At 43.7% G+C, this 19,973-nt stretch overlaps 1 protein-coding gene across 1 annotated transcript in view; it reads left to right on the top strand.

Annotated features, from left to right (window-relative positions):
• The first annotated feature begins 490 nt into the window (after positions 1–490).
• LRRC74A (leucine rich repeat containing 74A) overlaps positions 491–19,973 on the top strand; it is a 63,337-nt gene continuing 43,854 nt past the window's right edge. Inside the window, 13 exon segments of the mRNA XM_009909386.2 lie at positions 491–538; positions 764–803; positions 806–856; positions 5,487–5,597; positions 6,834–7,009; positions 7,596–7,703; positions 8,820–8,916; positions 9,335–9,384; positions 10,178–10,259; positions 11,912–11,997; positions 12,338–12,532; positions 14,114–14,209; positions 18,877–19,020. Coding sequence (XP_009907688.2) covers positions 491–538; positions 764–803; positions 806–856; positions 5,487–5,597; positions 6,834–7,009; positions 7,596–7,703; positions 8,820–8,916; positions 9,335–9,384; positions 10,178–10,259; positions 11,912–11,997; positions 12,338–12,532; positions 14,114–14,209; positions 18,877–19,020 — 1,284 coding nt within the window.

The raw sequence follows: 19,973 nt of genomic DNA, 5'->3' as shown, positions 1-19,973 counted from the left end.
AGTGTATGTATTAGTTCTGCTCAACTTTTATCAGAAAGCCTCTTCCATTGCAGTTTTGTGTTTAGCCCCTTATGAAAGGTCACAAAGCCCTCTATATGAATAATGTCAAATCATAAGCACTGGACCAATTTACACACCAATAGTAGTCGGGCGGATAAATGATTATTTGATTTGAGGCCCCGTTAAGTGTTGACAAGTTTATAAGCCACACTTTACTACAGACTGTGCTGGAAATTTGGCAGTAGGGATGTCTGAATCCGTTCAAGACTAAAGCAGTGAATACACTCCTTCTACCCTCATCTCCTTTCAGACTGCAACTGCTGCAGTCTGACTTTCTCATGAAATTGCACAAACTGGAATATGAACTCAAAGGAGAGCAGAATTCTTAGCAGCAGCCTGGCCTGACTTTCTGATACATTGGTCGGGGCTCACAGCCAAAACCACAGCTGCTCTCTTCTCAGTTATCAAGAGCCAATGGGATCCCAGAGCCATGGGGTTTCCAACGCTGTATGTCACCCCTTGGAGTCAGAAGGTGCAGGTGAGGTCACAGAAGGACAGGGCGGGGAGACAGGGCAGCTGCAGCCTCCACAGGGCTTTCTCATGACACCTGCCAGTTCCTGCAAGCAGGAAATTAGATTCTCCTGTTCATAAGCAGTATAAATCAAGAACACAGACCTTAGAAGTGGGACCATTCCTCCCAGTGATGTTTCCATTTTAGCCAAGTGCTTTTTGTATTTAGGTGTGAGGAACTTACAAGGTCTAGGAGGTGGCTGTGAACTCCTTGTTTACAGAAGAGAAAAAGCAAGGGAACCTGCTCCTGGTGGTGACACGGAGAACGAGTCTGAGAAGGACACAGGTGCAGTGTTTAGTTACTAGGAAACTTATTTCAGAAATAGTCAGAAATAGCCAAAGGAAAATCACCAGCACCCAAGAGGAACCACTGTTGCATCAGGCTGATTACAAGGTGGGAAGGCTGTCATTCCTGAGGCCAGACAGCAATGAGAAGAAAGCTGGTGAACAGAGATCCAGGGTGCTGGTGCCCAGATACAAGCTGCTGTCAAGCAGCAGCTGGGAAGGAAAAACGCATCAGAACTGCGCTTGCCTGTACCAGCTTGCAGGCAGCTCCACTCAGATGGCCCTAATGCCCACAGGAGATGTCAGAGCTTGGCACCTTGTGAGACCAGATTATGTCTGAGCCTTCCATCACCCAGGACAGGCAGGGCATAGAGGGAACAAAGGTTTTGTGAAATAGCTGCTCAGGCAGTGTATGTACATCGCAGAGTCATGGTCCATGTCTGCTCACAGGACTTTGGCCTGACTTCCTAGCTTAGCATAACAGTTCCTCTCAAAGTTCAAAGCCTCCTTTGGTCTGTCAGTCATTACAAATCAATTTCTGATTTTCCTTCATAATGTAGTTGCTGTAAGGTAGTCAGATATGTAGGACAATTTCTGTCTTTGGTTCTTGTTTTTCTGTATTTAAACAGAGTGTAAAGAGAACTTATGAAGTGTTATGTAAGAATTTTCCATAATGATTGTTGTCTTTCATCAGATATTTTCCCTTGTTTCAAAATGACATTTCTCTAAATATCCTTTCTCATCTTTCTGTAGAGGTGGCTCTGGTTGGGTGTGTTTTTTTTCTGATCCTGAAATAATAATTGATTGCCTTTTGGGGATTAGTCCCTTTCAGATAGCTTTTCTGCAAATGAGCTTTCTTGAAACTCTTGAAACTTTCACTACTTAAGTGTGATCAGACAAAATTAACTACCTGCTATCAAGCCCAAACAACAATATTTAAATTAGTAATTCTTACGGGGTTTTGACAGTATTAACTTTAAAAATATTATCACCAGGAAGTACCTCATCAGTTGACAGTTGGTTGTCATTTTCCCTTACATATTGAATTAAATAGTTGTAGGTAAAAAAGATGGCTCAGTTTGACTGAGAGTACCAGGAGAACAGTATAATTGTTAATCCTTCCTTATTCCAGAGTGTAATGGGTTGGGGCAGATCCCCTCCCCACCACAGGCAGAAATAACGACTCAGACAAACTGATTGCAAAAGTAGCGGAGAGTTTAAATAGAGAACAGTGAGTGTGCACAAAAGGAAACATGGTGACAAGAAAGAAACCAAAGTAAACCCAGAAAGACTCCAAACCCCACCTGAGGGTGCATCCAAAACCCCCAGGGCTCCTTCTTCCCCCTCCCTCTGCTGGGCTAGTCTCAGCTGGCCAGGCCTGAGACTGCCCATCCCCCTGTGGCCTTGGGCCCAATCAGGCCCATGGCCGGGAGATCTCTCCCCCAGTTACCAAGTCTCGGAGAGGGAAGGAAAGAGGAAGTGCCAGACCCCACCGCAAAATTTATAGTGGTGCAAGGGATTATGGTAGAAATACCTAATTTCCTGAGTCCACCCACTGGGATGGACTTCTGGACACAGGAAACACCCCTGTAGCAGAGGGCACCCAGCCCAAACTACGACACAGAGGGAAGAAGTTGTCAAAATGCCTGGTTGTTTTGCCTTTTTCTTTGTCTGAATTATTTCTATTAGGATGGAGGGGGAAAAAAATCCCACAAATATCTTAACATATTTGTTTATCATTTCTGTAGAAGTCTTTTGATATCCCCAGTGGCATGACTTAGGAGATAAAGATTTGATACCTTTGATTACCTGATCAAGCCAAGGCACACACAGGTTTTTTTCCAAATCACAATAAACAAAATTCTCCATTTTTCAATAAATGACAACATTTAGGATATTGTATTAATTGCTAAATACTTTGCTTGGATACAAAATCATGTCTCATAGCTCTTTCCTCAGCGATTCCTTCAACACTTAATACTGTCAAATTAATATACCCATATAGTTTGGCATAGCACTGCACCTAACTGATTCCTTAGAGGATGTTAACTAATGCTTATATCTGAGCATTCACAGTGGTATATTTTTGTCTGCATACTGCAAAATGCTATGTTTCACGTTATGAGTTGCCCCAACTGAGCTGTTGTTCTTGTACTTCTTATGCCAGATGTTTAGAATGAAAGAAGTGAAGACAACCTTGGTACCTTCCTTTCACAGATGAAATTCCTTAGTACATATCAATTAGATTTTATCTTGGCAGAGAGGGAGAACAATTTATTAAAATCTTCATCTGGCCTTTACATCAATCACTTCTAAGAGAGACTAATTCATTAGTTCAGCAGCACAAACAAGGACCTTGTTGCAGTGCTCGGAAAAAGATAAGAAACATTTTCTCAACACCACAGAGCTGCTGAAGTATAAATTGCTGGTGTGATTTAATGAATATTTGTACAAAACAAATGAGAGGACATAAAGCAACATCCCAGAGATCAGGCATTGCTAACCTAGCACAAGACAAGGGATTTGCAGTGTTCTGGATATATCCCTCACAAGTCATGCATCAAAATGCAGAGTGAACTCTCCTCTTAGCACCTGGTTCATGACTTGTACAAGCCATGCATGAGGCAGGATGACCACAAAGCTGTATCTGCAGCCCTGACACCTGGAGAAGGGAAAGGTGATAAAGGAGTCTCACAGAATCACAGAATATATCTGGTTGCAACAGACCTCAAAGATCATGCAGTCCAACCTTCAACCCAGCACTGAAGGACTGACATTAAACCATGTCCCTAAGAGCCAGGTCCAGATGGTGCCTGAACACCCCCAGGGATGGTGACTCCACCACTGTCCTGGACAGCCCATTCCAATGTTTGAGAACCCTTTCAGTGAAGAAGTATTTCCTAATATCCAGCCTGAACTTCTCCTGGCTCAGCTTGAAACCATTTTCACTAGTCCTGTCTCTTCACATCAAGAAGGGGCTGGCCCCCTCCTCACTCCAAACTTCCTTCCGGTAGTTGTAGCAAGTGATGAGGTCTTCCCTCAGCCTCCTCTTCTCCAGACTGAATAACCTCAGTTCCCTCAGATGCTCCTTGTAGGTCATGTGCTCCAGGACCTTCACAAGCCTCGTTGCCCTTCTCTGGACATGCTCCAGCACCTCAATATCCTTCCTGAGGTGAGGAGCCCAGAACTGAACACAGTACTTGAGGTATGGCCTTACCAGTGCTGAGTACAGGGGAATGATCATCTTCCCTGTTCCTGCTGGCCACAGTGTTTCTAATACAAGCCATCTCCAGACCCATCACTTTCCACTGTGCTGGTTGTAACACCAATAATCAAGATTATTATCATGGGTTTTGTACAGCATTCCTACTCTGTTCTCCAGAGTAGGAAGTATATTTCTATTGGGATGTCCAGCACTGTAGGACTATTAAACAAAGAAGATCGGTAGATACTGTCATAATGTCCCGAATCTGTGGCTCTGCTTGTCCCACGAGTTCTTTACATAGGATTTAGACCTATTTTTACTCTTTCTTTTGTCTTTCTCACACTAAACTGATGCAAGTAAACCCATCATTTGAACAAATAAAGTCTGGCAGAAGGAAAGGTCTTAAGGAAGGAGCTGCAGCTGTAGCTGTAGGACTGGTTGAAATGCAGTGACGTGTGTGCCAGCTGGCCAGTCTTTCCCTCACACAGGTCTGAATGAGCAGCCAAACTGCAAGCTCCATGTCACATGTCAATGCTGTGACATCCAAGAAGGGTACAAATTTACAAGGTCAATAGCCTGCAGCTCTAAAAGGAAATAATGAGTATGGGAAGAAGGTGGTAAAAGCAATGACAGGGTATGAAAAGAAAGATTCAGAGTCAGGGGGGTGGAGGGCAGTGTTATGCTATTAGCCAGAAATTATTTTGTCAAAATTACTCTTAACTATTTTTTAATGCAATTATTTATTAAAAAAAAAAGGAATTTCCCAAATTCTTTCCCTCACTCTAAAATACATTATGAATTGTAGGCAAGAGAAGCCATATCATCTAGTTACACTCAGTTCCAATATACTGTAGCATTCAAATGCTTTCTCTTCTGCCAAGCTTGAGGAGTAATACAAAGTATTCCCAGACTGATTGCAATGTGTCTGATTGCAATGTGACTGATTGCAATGGTGTCCTGCCCGTTCCTTGAGGAAGTGTGAGTCACTTCAGGAGAGCTAAAAGGAACTAGCATGGATTTGTGGGGAAACAGGATGAAGAAAGAAAATCTGCTTTTCCTGGTGGGCTCAGAAATTAAGAAAGGGGAGAAAGGCAGCTCATGAAGGAATGAAGAGCTAATGCAGGACAACTGAAAGTCCCCCACACATGGGCTACAGAATCTGGGCACAGCTCTTCCCAATAGCTGCCAGGCCATGGCCAGTCTGCAGATCTGCAGCTGCAGAGTGAGCCCACTAGGGTCAGCACCACTTGTATGCAACCCACAGTGCGCGGTTCACGTGAAGTGGGGCTGGGGAAGGAATGCTTCCACAGCATGTTGAAGAGGGACACAGGTTTTGGTGAGAACAGTGGGAGGTCTGTCACATCCAGGGAATCATATCTCTGCTGGCCTTACACTGACAAAATGAATCTGTTTGGTTTCATGACAGATCAGAATGAAGAGATGTCCAAAATCAATGAGTCTTTGGAGTCTGTGTCGCGGACTGATGCCTTAGCAAAGAAGACCACAGAAGGGTCTGACACCGACCTAGAGGTTGAAGGTGAATGTTTTCTGACCATCTGCCCTCACTAGCCTTTCCCTTACAGTCAGAACTGTACCTTCCAATTGGTATATATCCAAAATGCAGACAGAGGACACAACCCTGACAGAGTCCTGACAGCCACATGTTACCTGGCAGTTGATAAAGGTGAAGGCAGATGAATTTCCCTCTAAGAGCTCTCCCTCTGAAATCAAGCATTTTCCTTTCACTGTTTTCTATACACCATAACTATTCCTTTGTTCCTTTTTCTCTCCTCTAGTCCTTAATAACCCAACACAACCAGCCCAGCCCAATGCCTGGGCAGCGGCAGCTTCTCCCTTTCAGCTGAAACCAAGGATAGGACTGAGGCCCTCTTTCTGCACTCCTGATGAAACACTGCATAGCAACTGCAGTTTGTGTACTAAACCTTTGCCACAACTGTCATAGGTTTTTCTGGTTGCTTTCCTCTTATCTTCTGCCTCGGGAAGTCAGGCTAAACTCTGGCTAAACAAGTCTTGCACTCAGTTTTTTTTAACAGTAGAATTTGCTGTAATTCAGGATGAGAACTTTTAAACTTGTTATAAGTGGAAGGAAAATCAAAACCCATAAGAATGCAAGAACAAAAGACTGTTTTGTTAAAGGCCTCAGATTGAACTGGAAAATGGCTTTGATGAGAGGGGCATTTGTCTTGAGGTCAGACCATTGAATGCATATAACAACATGGAGAAATATGAGCTCTAAGTACAGGGTTTGATGAAGGAATTCCAAATGACAGGTTTTTGTGGAAATACAGCCTCCAGCTGCACTGATACATCTCACTGCAGCTGTGTCAACAACACCCAGTGGCCAAGATGAGAATGCTAGGATTCTTTCTGCTGGTTGTAAGCCAAAATGTTCTGAGCTGCCCTAGCTCTGCTGGCAGTATCAGCTGTGTGCTTCAATTAAAATTGAAAAAAAAGGTTTAAATGTTTTTGCCTGATGTCAGGAATTCTCAATTACACCAAGAAAGGTTTAGTCACATTGCAGACTGGTGAGAAGATGCAGCAAGTCACTGGATGCCAAGTGGAGAAGCAAGGAGGATTTATTAACTCTTGGAGGTCTGGAGTAAAGGGATGGGGAGAGCCAGGGGACAATAACCCTCTGAGAGTAAAACCCTACTGTTGTTGCATAGTATTGTATAATTTTAAGTTATTTAATTTATTTAAAGAGGTAGGAGGACCTGAATGCACCACTCATCAATATACTTTTTCTCCATAGATTCCGAGAAGGCCTCTGCAGACATCACAGATACAGAGCTGTACTTGGAAGCATGCAGGCTGATGGAGGTTGTGCCTGTTTCACACTTTATTCAGAACATGACCAAGCCTTATATAAACCTGAACCACCATGGTCTAGGACCCAAAGGTGCCAAAGCCATTGCTATTGCTCTGGTGGTGAGTAGCAAGTAAGATTTTCCAGAACAATTGGCATTTTAGCCCACTCTCAGTCCTGGAAGTCATTACTGAGTATACAGCGTGGGAGAAAACCTCTATATATAGGAGCTTCTAAATCCCTACACAGGAAAACCTTGTGTGGCAGTTGCTGGTCTTTGCTGGAGTTACATCCAAGAACAAACTGATGCTCCTTCTTGAGTCACAAGTCCTTAGTATTCCTAATTCCTACAGGGACAGAGGTAGGGCTGGAGGGATTATCTTGCCCTCCGGGTTCTGCTACACTCACCAATGGACAGGCTGAAGATGCCTGAGTTGGGGCTTGAATCTGAATCTAGGTCTCCAGGCTAGCAGAAAGCAGCAGAAAGTCCTACCCACTCAAAACCTCTCCATAAAGAGCATATCTTTTGTATGCCAATTCCCACTGCCATGGCTATGTCACATCCCCTGATCACCATCCTGCTCAGGACTTGTAATGCTTTCTGAGATTTGGAGGAAATACCAGCGTCTGTTGAACTGAGGAAGCCATCCCCTTCATAACTTCTCAGCAGTTTTTTGTGTGTTTTTGTTTGCCTTTGTCTCTTCCCAGTCCAACACAACTGTCACCCATCTAGAGTTGGAAGACAATTGCATTCAGGCAGAAGGAGCCATCTGCATAGCAGAGATGCTACGAGCAAATTCTACCCTTCAAGAACTGGTACCCAATTCGACCTAATTTATAAGGAAAATGATTGCTCCCCAAGTTCAGTTGTCTGAAAGAAAAACAATTCATTGCCTTATAATTTTTACCAAATAGCCATTGTTCTCATGCAAAAACATTCACATCCCAAAAGTCATGATGTTTTATGCAGCTCTCCTTTTTTAAAAGACAAGCTCTGAAGAGCAGGTGTGCATGTGGTGGCAGTCTGGTGAGTCTGAAACCATTCTCTTCATTAGCAGATGTGAAAATAATTACCATAACTAAGTCTTTCTAGTTCATTCTTAGCCAACAGAAAAAAAAAACACCAAAACAAACACAGAAATTTTCCTTCTCCAACATGACATGGGGAAACTTCTCTAAATAGATTAAGAGAATAATGCAAAACTTTCAGATATGAACTAGTAGGAATGTTCCTTCAATCTGAAATTGGGGTATAAAAAGTACATTTTGATAGGCCATGGGATCTGTCTTGCATTGAAGAAAAGATTCTTGGCCAAATGCCTCTTGGCTCACTGATGACAAAGACCCATGTGAAACTGATGGCTCTAGGACTTTGTTCATGTTAGGAAGGATACAGATTTAAACATCTCACAGAATCAGAATCACAGAATGTTAGGGGTTGGAAGGGACCTCCAGAGATCGTCAAATCCAGGATCACCTAGGGTAGGCCATGCAGGAATGCATCCAGGTGGGTTTTGAAAGTCTCCAGAGAAGACTCCACAACCTCTCTGGGCAGCCTGTTCCAGTGCTCTGTCACCCTCACCATAAATAAGTGCCTCTTCATGTTGAGGTGGAACCTCCTGTGTTCTAGCCTGTTGCTCCTTGTCCTGTCACTGGGCACCACCTAAAAGAGCCTGTCACCTTCATCTTGATACCCATCCCTCAGATATATATAGACATTGATGAGATCCCTTTTCAGCCTTCTCATCTCAAAACTAAACAGCACCAGTTCTCCCAGTCTTCCTTCATAGGAGAGATGTTAATTCCTGTCTGGCTGACACTTGTCATATTGCTTGTCTTGCATTATCCCTTTGGTATCTTGGTCATTAAGAAGACATAAAGCTGATTCATTCTTCAGACTCATACTTCTCATCCTCCCTTCTTTCCTTCCAGAACATCTCCAATAACCATCTAGACACAGCAGGAGCTGAAGCCATTACCAATTTGCTTTTGGATAACCTGTCCTGCCTCCATTCTCTTCGGCTCTCAGGTGAGCAGTAAACACAAAACAATGATGGCAGTGGAAGTGAAATAATGTGTTTCCTTCCAGTCTCTCATGCTGAGGATATTAGTCAGACTATGGGCAAAATTAATCTCTCAGCCTTGTCTCTGATGGGAACTCAGAGTAACAGTGGAAATCTAGATTTATAATGACATGATTAAATATTTGGACTGCTTGGCCTTCAGCACCTCTGAAAACCAGTCCCTCAGGAGAAACTTAGACTGCTGGAGTGTATTCCACATCTTGGGATAATTCTGCTCCAGTGAGGTGGAATAGCGACCAATTTTTTACAGCCAGGTATAGGCCATGATTAACTGGTGGTTCCCTACAAGCACAGCTTCCTGCAGACTCCAGCACAGCACCAAGGGAGACATCAGCACACTGTTAACACTTTTTTCTTCCCCAGGAAACAATTTTGGAGAGGAGACTGCACCATACTTTGCTGAGGCATTAATGGTGAGTTACCTGAAATCCAAGGCCTTTTGCAGCCCTGGCTGTGTAATGACTTTCTCCATCTTGAAACTGCCACTGATTTCATATGGTTTCACTTGGCAATGGCCATAATATTTCCTGGCATAATTCTGCTAAGTGCCTCTTGCTTCAGAAATTAGAGAGGTTGGGAGGACACAGAGCAGCATGGACTGTGTTAACATTTTCTCAGGACAGCTGTGTGAGTCTGGCTGAGAAACCTTCAGGAGTGTGTAACAGAACAGCAGAATGACATCTGAGTGACAAGCACATTTCAAAAAGCACAAGTGACCCAAATTCATACCACTTTGCAATTCTCCTGTAAAAATGAGATGCTTGTCTTCTCTGGTTAGCTCCTGTCTCAAAGACCCTGCATTATTTGTCTCCACCAGAAGCTGTCCTGAAGCAAGGTCTCAACCTTGTAACAGAAAGTGCTCTTGTTCAGAGTACAACAGTGGGAGTGAAACAGGGGCAGGGACAGAATTGCAGGATGTGTTGCAGGCCAGACTTGAACTGTGTGAGGAGAGTTTGTGTAACACAAAGTTCCATTGGTTGTGCTGTTTTGAGAAGGTAGTCACTGTGATGTTGTATCTCTGATAAAGCTCAGTTTTGGGACACTGAGTGCCCCAGTCTCTCTGAGGATGATTGATCCCCCCATGCACTGAGGATTTCCATGTGTCCGATACCCCTCTGTTTCATCCTCATGTGGGGGCTTTAGCATGGCAACTGGTTGCAGCTGCCTGGAAGATCTCATTGTTTCTGCATATTTGTCTCTCTTTAGAGTAATTACCAAATGAAGGATCTGGACCTCAGCCACAATGATTTCTCTGAGAAGGGAGGACAGCTATTGGGACAGATGCTTGGTAACTTATGACTTCTGCAAAGCCAGGAGTACAGGCACTGGGGGCCTTGATGGCATCAGCTCAGTGGACATATATTTTCTTCTCCAGCAAAAATGACCCATGACTTGATGGGTAGTACAAAAGGCAGGGTGCCCAGATTTCAAGCTTCCTGCCTGGTCCACAGGCTCACCCTCATCACCACAGGTGACCACAGCAACTATGACTGATGTATCAGAACACAAATGCAAAAAGAGAGACCACCGTAACAGAGCAGTATGTGTCAGTGAGAAGGGAGCTGAAAGAGAAGTCCCTCAGGGAGTATAAATCAGAAAATTGCATTTTACTAAAATCTAATAAGATCAGAACTCTTGTTTGTTTTAAGCTCTTGATTACTAAGTTCAGGAGTGATTACATTTTTCTTAAGCAGCCCAAACCCTAATGTTTTGAGCCACTGCACAACAGCTGCAAAAGAAGCAGATTAGAAAGAAATAAAATTAAGCTGCTTAATTTCTTTGTTCAAACAAAGCAATATCCAGAGTATGCTAGCATCCCTGGAGAGGGAAAGCAAGTAACACAGTTACAGTAATCCCAGGTGCTAGTAGTGCGCTGGGAGATTTGCATGAGTGTCTGACAGCTCCTCTTCCCTCAGTATGTCCAACACACTTGCTACCATAATGGCCACAAGCCTGTGCTGTGAGCATTCAGTGTTCCTTGAGCTTTTCAGTAACTCAGTGCCTTCAGTTTAATTAACACTTTCCTTCTCATGGCTCAGTATCTCCACTGATGTGTATCTCATTCCACCTCTTTAAAAGATGGATCAATGAAAACAAGATACTGTGTCCCTGCCATGGACAAGCCTGTAGGCAATGTAGGGATCAGTGCTAAAACCCATGACCTTCCTAGCCTAGAAAAATACCTCTCCGACATTAAAGGTCTTACAGCCCTTTTCCTTTCAGCTCACTAGAGGCAGGAGCAGCAGAGATTACTGCAGAATCTGTTATTTCTATGGTTTGTTTCTTAAAGGAATATTTTTAAGTCTGCTAACTCACCATCTGCCTCCACCCAACCTCCCATCCATGGAAAATCTGGATGAGAAATTCTCTCTGAGAATGAGATGCAAGTGTTGGCAGCAAGTCCTACCCCTTCTCAGTGTCACAGTAGACACAAATGAGTTCACACTTACCCTGCTCTAAGTAGAACTTACACCACGAGTTGCGTTATGCATGTGAATTGGCACTGGCACATATACAGCTCGGCACAGCTACCATATGAAGCCAAATTCCTCTCTCCTGCTAATCAAACATATGCAAAGTGAGTTCGTGTGTATTTTAGATGTGGCAGGAGAACCCAGCCATTTTTCACAGTGAGAAAAACAGACAGTGTCTATTAATATAGGAAATACTCCCTCTCTCTACCTTCCTCCCTCACAACTTATTATTTGATTAAGCCATAAAAAAAAACCCTGTGTTCCCTTCCTGCTTGTGATACACAGCCCATTCTCTGTTCTTTGGGTGCTGTGGACAGCAAAGATGCTGTAAATACAGATTCCTCCTACTGCAGTCAACAAAGGCTAATCCTGAATCCCCAGCAAACTTTCTCTTAGTCTGTAAGTAAACCAATAGTTGTATTCAGACCACTCTTCATGAGCTAACATCCCACTTTCTCTCTCCTAGCCATCAACACAAGACTGGAGATTCTGGACCTGAGCTGGAACCATCTGAGGAGGAACGGGGCAGTAGGGCTGGGCACAGGTCTGAGGGTAGGAATGACCATAGTCATTGTGATACCTTGTGCAGTTGTTATTTGCTTGAAATAATTACTGGGAACTCACATCCCTGAGTTCCATGCAGGATTCAGTAGCTCTAGCAAGTCTCATACTACTGACAGTGACAGTCAACACCAGGAGAAAGACTCAAACAAAGATTAGGTCTGGTGACTTACATAGATGGAGAGACCCTGGTGACATTGCAGAGATGCTGGATTCATTGGGGCTGCCTGAGTGTGATTTAAGGGATGCTCCTGTCTCAGGCAGGCAACCAAGGTAGAGTGGTACAGGTGATGGGCATGCAGTAGCTAATATCCTTCTTTTCTCCCTGAAGAGCAATAGTGCACTGAAAATACTCAACCTTTCTTGGAATGGCATTGGCAACCAGGGAGCAGTGGCCCTAGGAGAATCTCTCAAAGTCAATAATGTGCTGGTTCACCTGGACATCAGCAACAACCAGATCTACAATGATGGAGCCAAGAAGCTCTGCAAGGGCCTTGAAGTCAATGGAAATCTCAAAATCCTGAAGGTAAACTAAAGCCCAGGCAGGGCTGAAGGAATAAACAGAGGAAGTAGAAAAATCAGAGTCAAGAGGGAGAGAAGACAGAAGCGACCTGTCTGAACTAGAACTGGAAGGAAACTGTGCTGAGCTGAAGGTGTACAGAGTGGATAAAATGTTGGGAATTTCTTCCATAGCACCTACTGTTCCCCCCAAAGATTCCCTAGGGTCTGGGCTGGCATAACCCCACATCCACTATTACCCCAAAGCAGTTGTTTCTGTCATGCATCATCTCAGTCAGGTGAGAGCTTAGGCATTCAGATCTACACAAAATGTGATTGTGAAGGTACCTACATGCACATGATGTGCTTTTCAACCTGCAGTTCACACTGCAATGTGCAGGTGGGCAAGAGTGTGCCTTTCTCAGTATGTTCATGATTTGCTCTAAGTTTACCCAAACACAGGATCAACTGTCATTGCCATGTCAGGGCAATGCCACAGCACAGCCTAACAGAGAGAAGTATTATGAAGCACTTGAAAAAAGAAAACTGAAACTGTTTTCTAGTAAGATAGGATTCCATAATCGTGGAATGGATGAGCTAATGACCAGCCAAGCCAGCTTCAGGGTTGAGAACTAACATGTCTTCTCGATCCAAGATCATTCTCTAAGAATTCAGCTCAGAAAAGTCAGCTTGCTTGCAAGCTGCATTCTCAGCTATATCTAATGTCACCATCCTGAGATCCTGATGATGGCAGCATGGCAATTGAAGGGTATCTTTAACAGTGTTCATGTGCATCTCTCTTTGCACACCCCTATCCTTGTAAATCGCTGCAACCACGCCAGTCTTTGGGACTTCTGTTTCAGATTGTGTAAATAAACGTGGGTTTTTGCCTCACTCTTAAACTGGCTTGAGGTAAGGTTGCTAGCTCATACCAAGGCATTCCTTCTCTATGTAGCTGCACAGATCATCCTAGGAGCAAAGACTTAAAGGAGAACATGTCTTCTGCTGGCCTGTGTTAACCAGTAAAGTTTTATTTCAAACAGTGGGAATGGGGAAGGCACATGAAGTCCATGGTAGGGGTGAGGTGAGGTTCACACACTAAGAGATGCACATGGCAATGCCAACCCCATAGTGTCAGATTGCTAGACCAGAGGCTGAGCAGCCTCCTCTCTGATCTGCTGTGCTGCCAAGAGGAGCCAAGGGTGTGGGAAATGTCCCAGGGGGTATACGCCCTCCAGAGGCACCCTACTAGCAAGCACACATTCAAATGCAGCCCATTGCCAGAGCTTCTCCCCATCATGTGACTCAACATAACCCACATCACATACTCCTGAGTGGCAGATGCACAGGATCTGATTCGTGGAATTTCACAGAAAGAGACAGAGAGAAACTGAGAAGACAGCTCCACTGGGAAGCTGCATTGGGAGTTTTGTGAGATAGAGACAAGAGACAACAGAGATATCAGGCAAAACCATTGAAATGTACCACAGTTACACTGCAGCCTTGTTGAAGAATGGAAAGAAGGGGTCATCCATGAGGGTACAGCATGCTTTCTGCCAGGCATGAAATCATCACTCTCACCATGTCTGGATCTATGTCTCTTCTACAGATGGCAAATAATCCGCTGACCTTGGAAGGTGCCACAGCGCTAGTCACATCTGTTAAAAAGAACCCAAACTCCGTGATGGAGGAGATCAACATCTCAGTAAGAGCCTATGTGCTGGAAAACCTCCAGGACCATACACTAAACTTTTTTAAGAACAGGGTGAAGCACAGAGCTGCCCTCTTCCAAAGCTGTTTTGAGAATTGCTGTTTGTTTCATTTATGCACAACCATTAATAAAAAGGGACTACAATTTGACAGCCCTTCTAGAACCCTTCTAGACCTTTGGTTAGCTCTAGAGACAGGTGTCTACAGTATCATCACATTTCAATCCCTTCCATTTTGCAACAGCAGAACAAGAACAAGGAGTGAATTCCCACTGGAGGATGAAATCTCTTCATAACCTGAGCTGTCTCCCTTCAGGGGTAGCCTAAGATCCTAGATACTCTGAAGTACTTTGATACCCTGTCAGTATGTATGAGTAGATGGATGCTTTAAGGCATTGAAAGCAAACCAATGTACTAATAATACTATTATTAATAATAATCATAATAAATTTAAATGCAAGGGGGAAAATACCAAAAAAAAAACAACAGAAAAAATGATGAAAGGCTGGTATGGAAGTTAAAAGAGTCCAAATGTTAGTATGCTAGTCCATAGCAAGTCAGAAGCATGACACATACTGTTGTAACATCATGTGCTGCTTCTAAAATGGGAGAACCAGAAATGCCTCCTGAGCTCCCGAGTGAGGGCAGGCATTGCATTGCAGACAACCACTGAGGAGAGACCTGGGCACACATCAGTCTACTCCTGACTCTCCCTTCCATGCGTTTGTGTTTCATGGGAGCAGTCACAGAAGGTGTCAGGGGCCTCAGGGCACTCCATCCGTGTTTGGGAGCACTGTCACTAAAGGAGAGAGTATTTTCACAAATGTTAGATTTGGGACTTGGAATGGAAATAGTATGTTCACACCTGAAACAAGCTGGAAACAAAAGTCTATGGGCAATTTAAGAGTGTTTAAGTCACATCTGGATGTGTTTCTTTGTCCTGTGGTTGCTGTATTGAAGAAAGAAACTAACCAACCCAAAGCAGAATAAATAACATTCATCTATGGTCTCTCCTGAGAGTATCGAAGACTTTCTACAGAGATCATCTGAAGAACAGGCATTCCTTGAGGGCAGAAGATTTTTCTTGCATAAATTAAGATCAAAGAGAATTCTCTGCCAAATCTGCAAGGAGTCAGGCGTCATTCTGCAAAGGAAAACTGAAATGGGCTGTGTGGGAGTACAGGACTTCATTACAGTATAGTGGTTCTGCTGGTTTTACTCCTGATAACCTAAACAATGCATAAACCTGGAAAGAGTAATTAGTATTTTAGCTAAATTCTGAGAAATTAAAGAAATTATTGAAATGTGTTTATTGAAAAGGAGGCACATGAAAAATGTTGAGGCCAGGGGCTAATTAACAGTAAGAATCCTCAGTCCAACCTTAATCTCACTATGAATTCCTGCTCGTTAGCATTAACAGATGCTCTCTTCACCTTGCTCTTCAAAAAGCCTGAATTACCTGGCATTTCACAAGAGAAATGGTCAATGGCATACATTTACAGTGACATTTCAGTATCCCAGTCAAATGCTTGTAGGCAAACATCTCATCTGACAGACTTCATTCCACCTGTGATGTAAGGAGTCTTGCATTTCAATTCAGAGTATTTGCAAATATACAGCGTCAAAGATCTGTTACACTGTTTTAAACCTTTAAGAAACTAGGAAACTTAAAGGAAAACATAAACAAAACCCACTTCTGCCTGGTTTCCCAAATGATAAATACTTACCTTGACCAGAGAAGGGCTGCGAGGCTGGTGAGAGGCCTTGAGCACAAGTCCTACAAGGAGAGGCTGAGGGAGCTGGGATTGTTTAGCCTGGAGAAGAGAAGGCTCAGGGGACACCTTATTGCTGTCTACTACTACCTAAAGGGGAATTGTAGCCAGGAGGGAGTTGGTCTCTTCTCTCAGGCAACCAGCACCAGAACAAGAGGACACAGTCTCAAGCTGCACCAGGGGAAGTTTAGACTCAGGGTGAGGAGAAAGTTCTTCAGTGAGCGAGTCATTCGTCATTGGAATGTGCTGCCCAGGGAGGTGGTGGAGTCACCATCCCTGGAGGGGTTCAAGAGGGGATTGGACGTGGCACTTGGTGCCATGGTCTAGTCATGAGGTCTGTGGTGACAGGTTGGACTTGATGATCTTTGAGATCTCTTCCAACCTTGGTGATACTGTGATACTGTGACTTCTGTAAAATGAAGAATTAGTGTGTCTGTGAGAGGAATTTCAAATAAAGTGAAACCTCTGCATGGGTTTGACAGCAGTAGCAAAGGCAAAGCCATAGAAAGGCACATTTTAACAATAGTTTTGTGCTTCTGACAACATTTCTGAGCATGACTGTTCCCCACATTCTCTTCATAAGCTACTCTTTAAAGGGGTTCAGCTTGCAGGTGCTGGCAATCAAACATTTTATAGAAGTTGTGAATCAAAACAGCCAGCACACGCCTGTCTTCACCTTCACTGCAGGAAAGGAAATGCTGTTGCTTTTCAGCTGTTGCTGTGTTGTTTTTCTGGACTGTGGACTGTGTCAAACATGTAGAAATGCACAAGCTGGCTCCCTCCAGGTGCCACCCGACCCCAGCACAGTTAGGGCAGACACAGAGCTTTGGCTATGCTATTTCTGAGGCTGCACTGGCCATCTGCTGACTTTCTCATGGGACTAAGCCCAGGCTGGCAAGCCTTGGAGAGAGCTGGCAGCCAGGAGACCTAGATCAGCTCAGGACTAGGTCCCTCTGCTAGAGCGCACAGTGCAAGGATGTCTGAACAGCTTCAGAGAGTCACTGCACCCATAAAACCCTTGGAGCTGAATGAAAGTTAGCAAACTCAGCCAGACCCAGGCTTGTTCAAGACTGTCTGTGAGTTGTAGCAATCAAGACCTCCCTGCACAGTTGATCATAAGCTTCTAGATGTATCTGAAGAACAGTGGATCCACAGCTTCTAACAAGAAGCTGCAAGAATGCATTGGGAACCTCCCACAATGACAGAAAACAGAAACTTTGAAGAATTCCCTGAACTGCCTGGAAATTTCCAACAATTAAGTATGTGCACAACAAAATTCTTGAACAGTTCCCCTGTCAGCATGGGTATGAACAAAACCATATTCATGCTTTTAAAAGACCAGTCAAGGCAAAGGCAAATTTGTCATCACTTAAATGTAGAAGAATAAATTATGGTAACTTCAGTAATATTTGCATTGATAACTTGCTTTCTAATACTCCAAAATCCTAAATGAGGACACTGGGCTACTGCCCATTCTGTATGGGCTCTGAAATGCTGAGCTGTCACTACTCTGTTAGATATTCTCAGGAAAAAATACACATCAGGTATGCTGACTGGAGCTTCCTGTTAGGGTTACATGATGAAACAGAGCTTTACCGAAGTTCTTTCCATCTGGAGACACCTGGACCCTTCTCAGATAGGTTTAGCTTTCTTTTCTGAGCTACAAAGCTACCTTGTTGGAGATACAAATCCTTTTAGGCCTCGAATAATTTATTATTTACTTTTCTATTTTTGGAGAACTCTATGGCACATTTTGGCCATTAACTGTTCTACTTGCAGTCTGCATCTCAACTGAATGGAGAGGAGACCTATCCAGAACTGTCTCAGGGATGAACATGAATCACCTGAACCACCTAACACTAAATGTCTTTGGTATAGACGTTTACCTGATGAACATCTAGAATCATAGGTTCATTTAGACTGGAATAGACCTTTAAGAACATTGAGTCCATCCCCTAACTCAGCACTACTTACTCCACTCCTAAGCCATGTCCGTAGGCACCACATCTGCATGTCTTTTAAATACTTCCAGGAATGCTGACCAAACCACTTCGCTGGGCAGCCTTTCCCAAGATATTAGCTTCTAATTAGCCTGTTTGACAACTCCTTTTTGAGAAGTTTTTCCCAATATCCAACCCAAACCTCTCCAGGTGCAACTTGAGGCCATTTGCTCTTGTCCTATTGCTTGTCATTTGAAAGAACAGACTGACCAACACCTCAGTACAACACCAGACCCTTTCAGATAGTTGTAGACAACAATAAGGTCTCCCCTCAGACTCCTTTTCTCCATGCTAAATAGGCCCAGTTCCCTCAGCTGCTTATCATAACCTTTGTTCTCTAGACCTGTCACCAGCTTTGTTGTCTTTGGAGACACTCCAGCACCTCAATGTCCTTTTTGTAGTAAGGAGCCCAAAACTGAGTGCAATAAGAGGTGCAGACTTGCCAATGCCAAGTACAGAGGTACAACCACTTCCCTACTCCTGCTGGCCACGCTATTTCTGATACAAACCAGAATGCTGTTGGCTTTCTTGACTACCTGGGCATGCTGCTGGCTCTTGTTCAGCCAGATGTTGATCAGCATCCCTAGGTCCATTTCTGCTGGGCAGTTTTCCAGACACTCTTCCCCAGTCTTCCTTATCTACCTTGCATTAAGCTACTTTCTACACAAATTGGTAGACCCTTTTCTGTCTCAGTCATTGGAAAAGATTAAAAAGAAGACATCTTTAGGGTCAGGCTTCCTTGGGATTCCTGAAAGTGAAGAGCAGAGATAGGAGGCAGCACCACCCTTAGGACAGAATGGTTAATGTTGACTTTAGATGAATTTGTGAATGCAAACAAGTCCTTGTTGTTCTTTGGGCATCCACACTGACTGCACTTTACATTCCTCTTAGAATGTGTTGGTGAATGAAACTTTTGTCAAGTTGCTGGATTTGGTGTATCAAATGCATCCTGAACTAGATGTCATCTACGGTGAGGTCGAAGGTCATATCTCCAAGATCCCCAAGCAGCATCCAAATCCCATGAAAGTGATTCAGGTGAGCTACTGAATTGGAGCCCATAGCTCCACTGCACATAGTGTGCACGTTCCAAGCACTTGGAAGGATGGAGGTTGAAAGGAGTAAGCTGTCACAATGTTCACATATCTCAGACCATGCAGACTGACTAAGCAAATCCTTTCATTTTCCAGAGGAGCTAATGTCTTGGAATCTGAGGGCACGGGGGTAAAAAAAATAGAATCTGATGAGATGTTTGCTTGCTGTGTAAAACTGATTTGATTTCAGGTTGGATCCAAATGATTATCCATCATCATCACAAGCCCACCTCAATAGCTGACTTTCACAAAACCCTTCACTGGCAGTGGTGCTTTAGCATCAAAATGAACGTGCTTCATGCAAGTAGGATATGGTATTATAAGCGAATATTGGCCTAAATTGAAATTCCTTAGGTCTGTAATTTCTATGGACAGCAGCAGATGGTGCTGTCCTCCCTTGCTGGAAGGCAACGCAAGAACTTGAGCAATGCTGACTTAAGTAACACTTTCGCACTACCAGATTCATTGTTTCTTAGCTGCTGTGCAAGTTTTCAGCTAATCGGGTAAGACTTTTCTGTATATACAGATTCGGATTAATTTAAGCAAAAGCTTAAACTGGGGCTGTTAGCTTACACCAAACAGCACTGCTGCACTTCACAGCGAGTGACACACCAGCGTGCTTTGCAGTTTTTAACAGCCATTATGGTGCTCAGATGTGGCCTTATTCAAACAGACAGGAAGTGAGAGAAGAGCAACTAAAGTGATCAGATATCCCAGGGAGACAGTCTCTGGATTAGACAGCCTAGCCAAGCAGTGGCTGCTGGGATGAAGAACAAATAACCATATGTAGTTGTCAGAAGATGCAGGTTTACTGCTGAGCCTCTTTTCAAGGTAGGGGGAGGAGAAGGAGGTATAAGTGAGAAGAATGGGATTAACCTGAACAAAAGGATTTTGTTC

This window comes from Dryobates pubescens, chromosome 5 (genome assembly GCF_014839835.1).
Source record: "Dryobates pubescens isolate bDryPub1 chromosome 5, bDryPub1.pri, whole genome shotgun sequence".
Classification (NCBI taxonomy): Eukaryota; Metazoa; Chordata; class Aves; order Piciformes; family Picidae; genus Dryobates; species Dryobates pubescens.
Note: the sequence above shows the minus strand (reverse complement) of the source record. Positions and strands in the feature narration are given on the sequence as shown.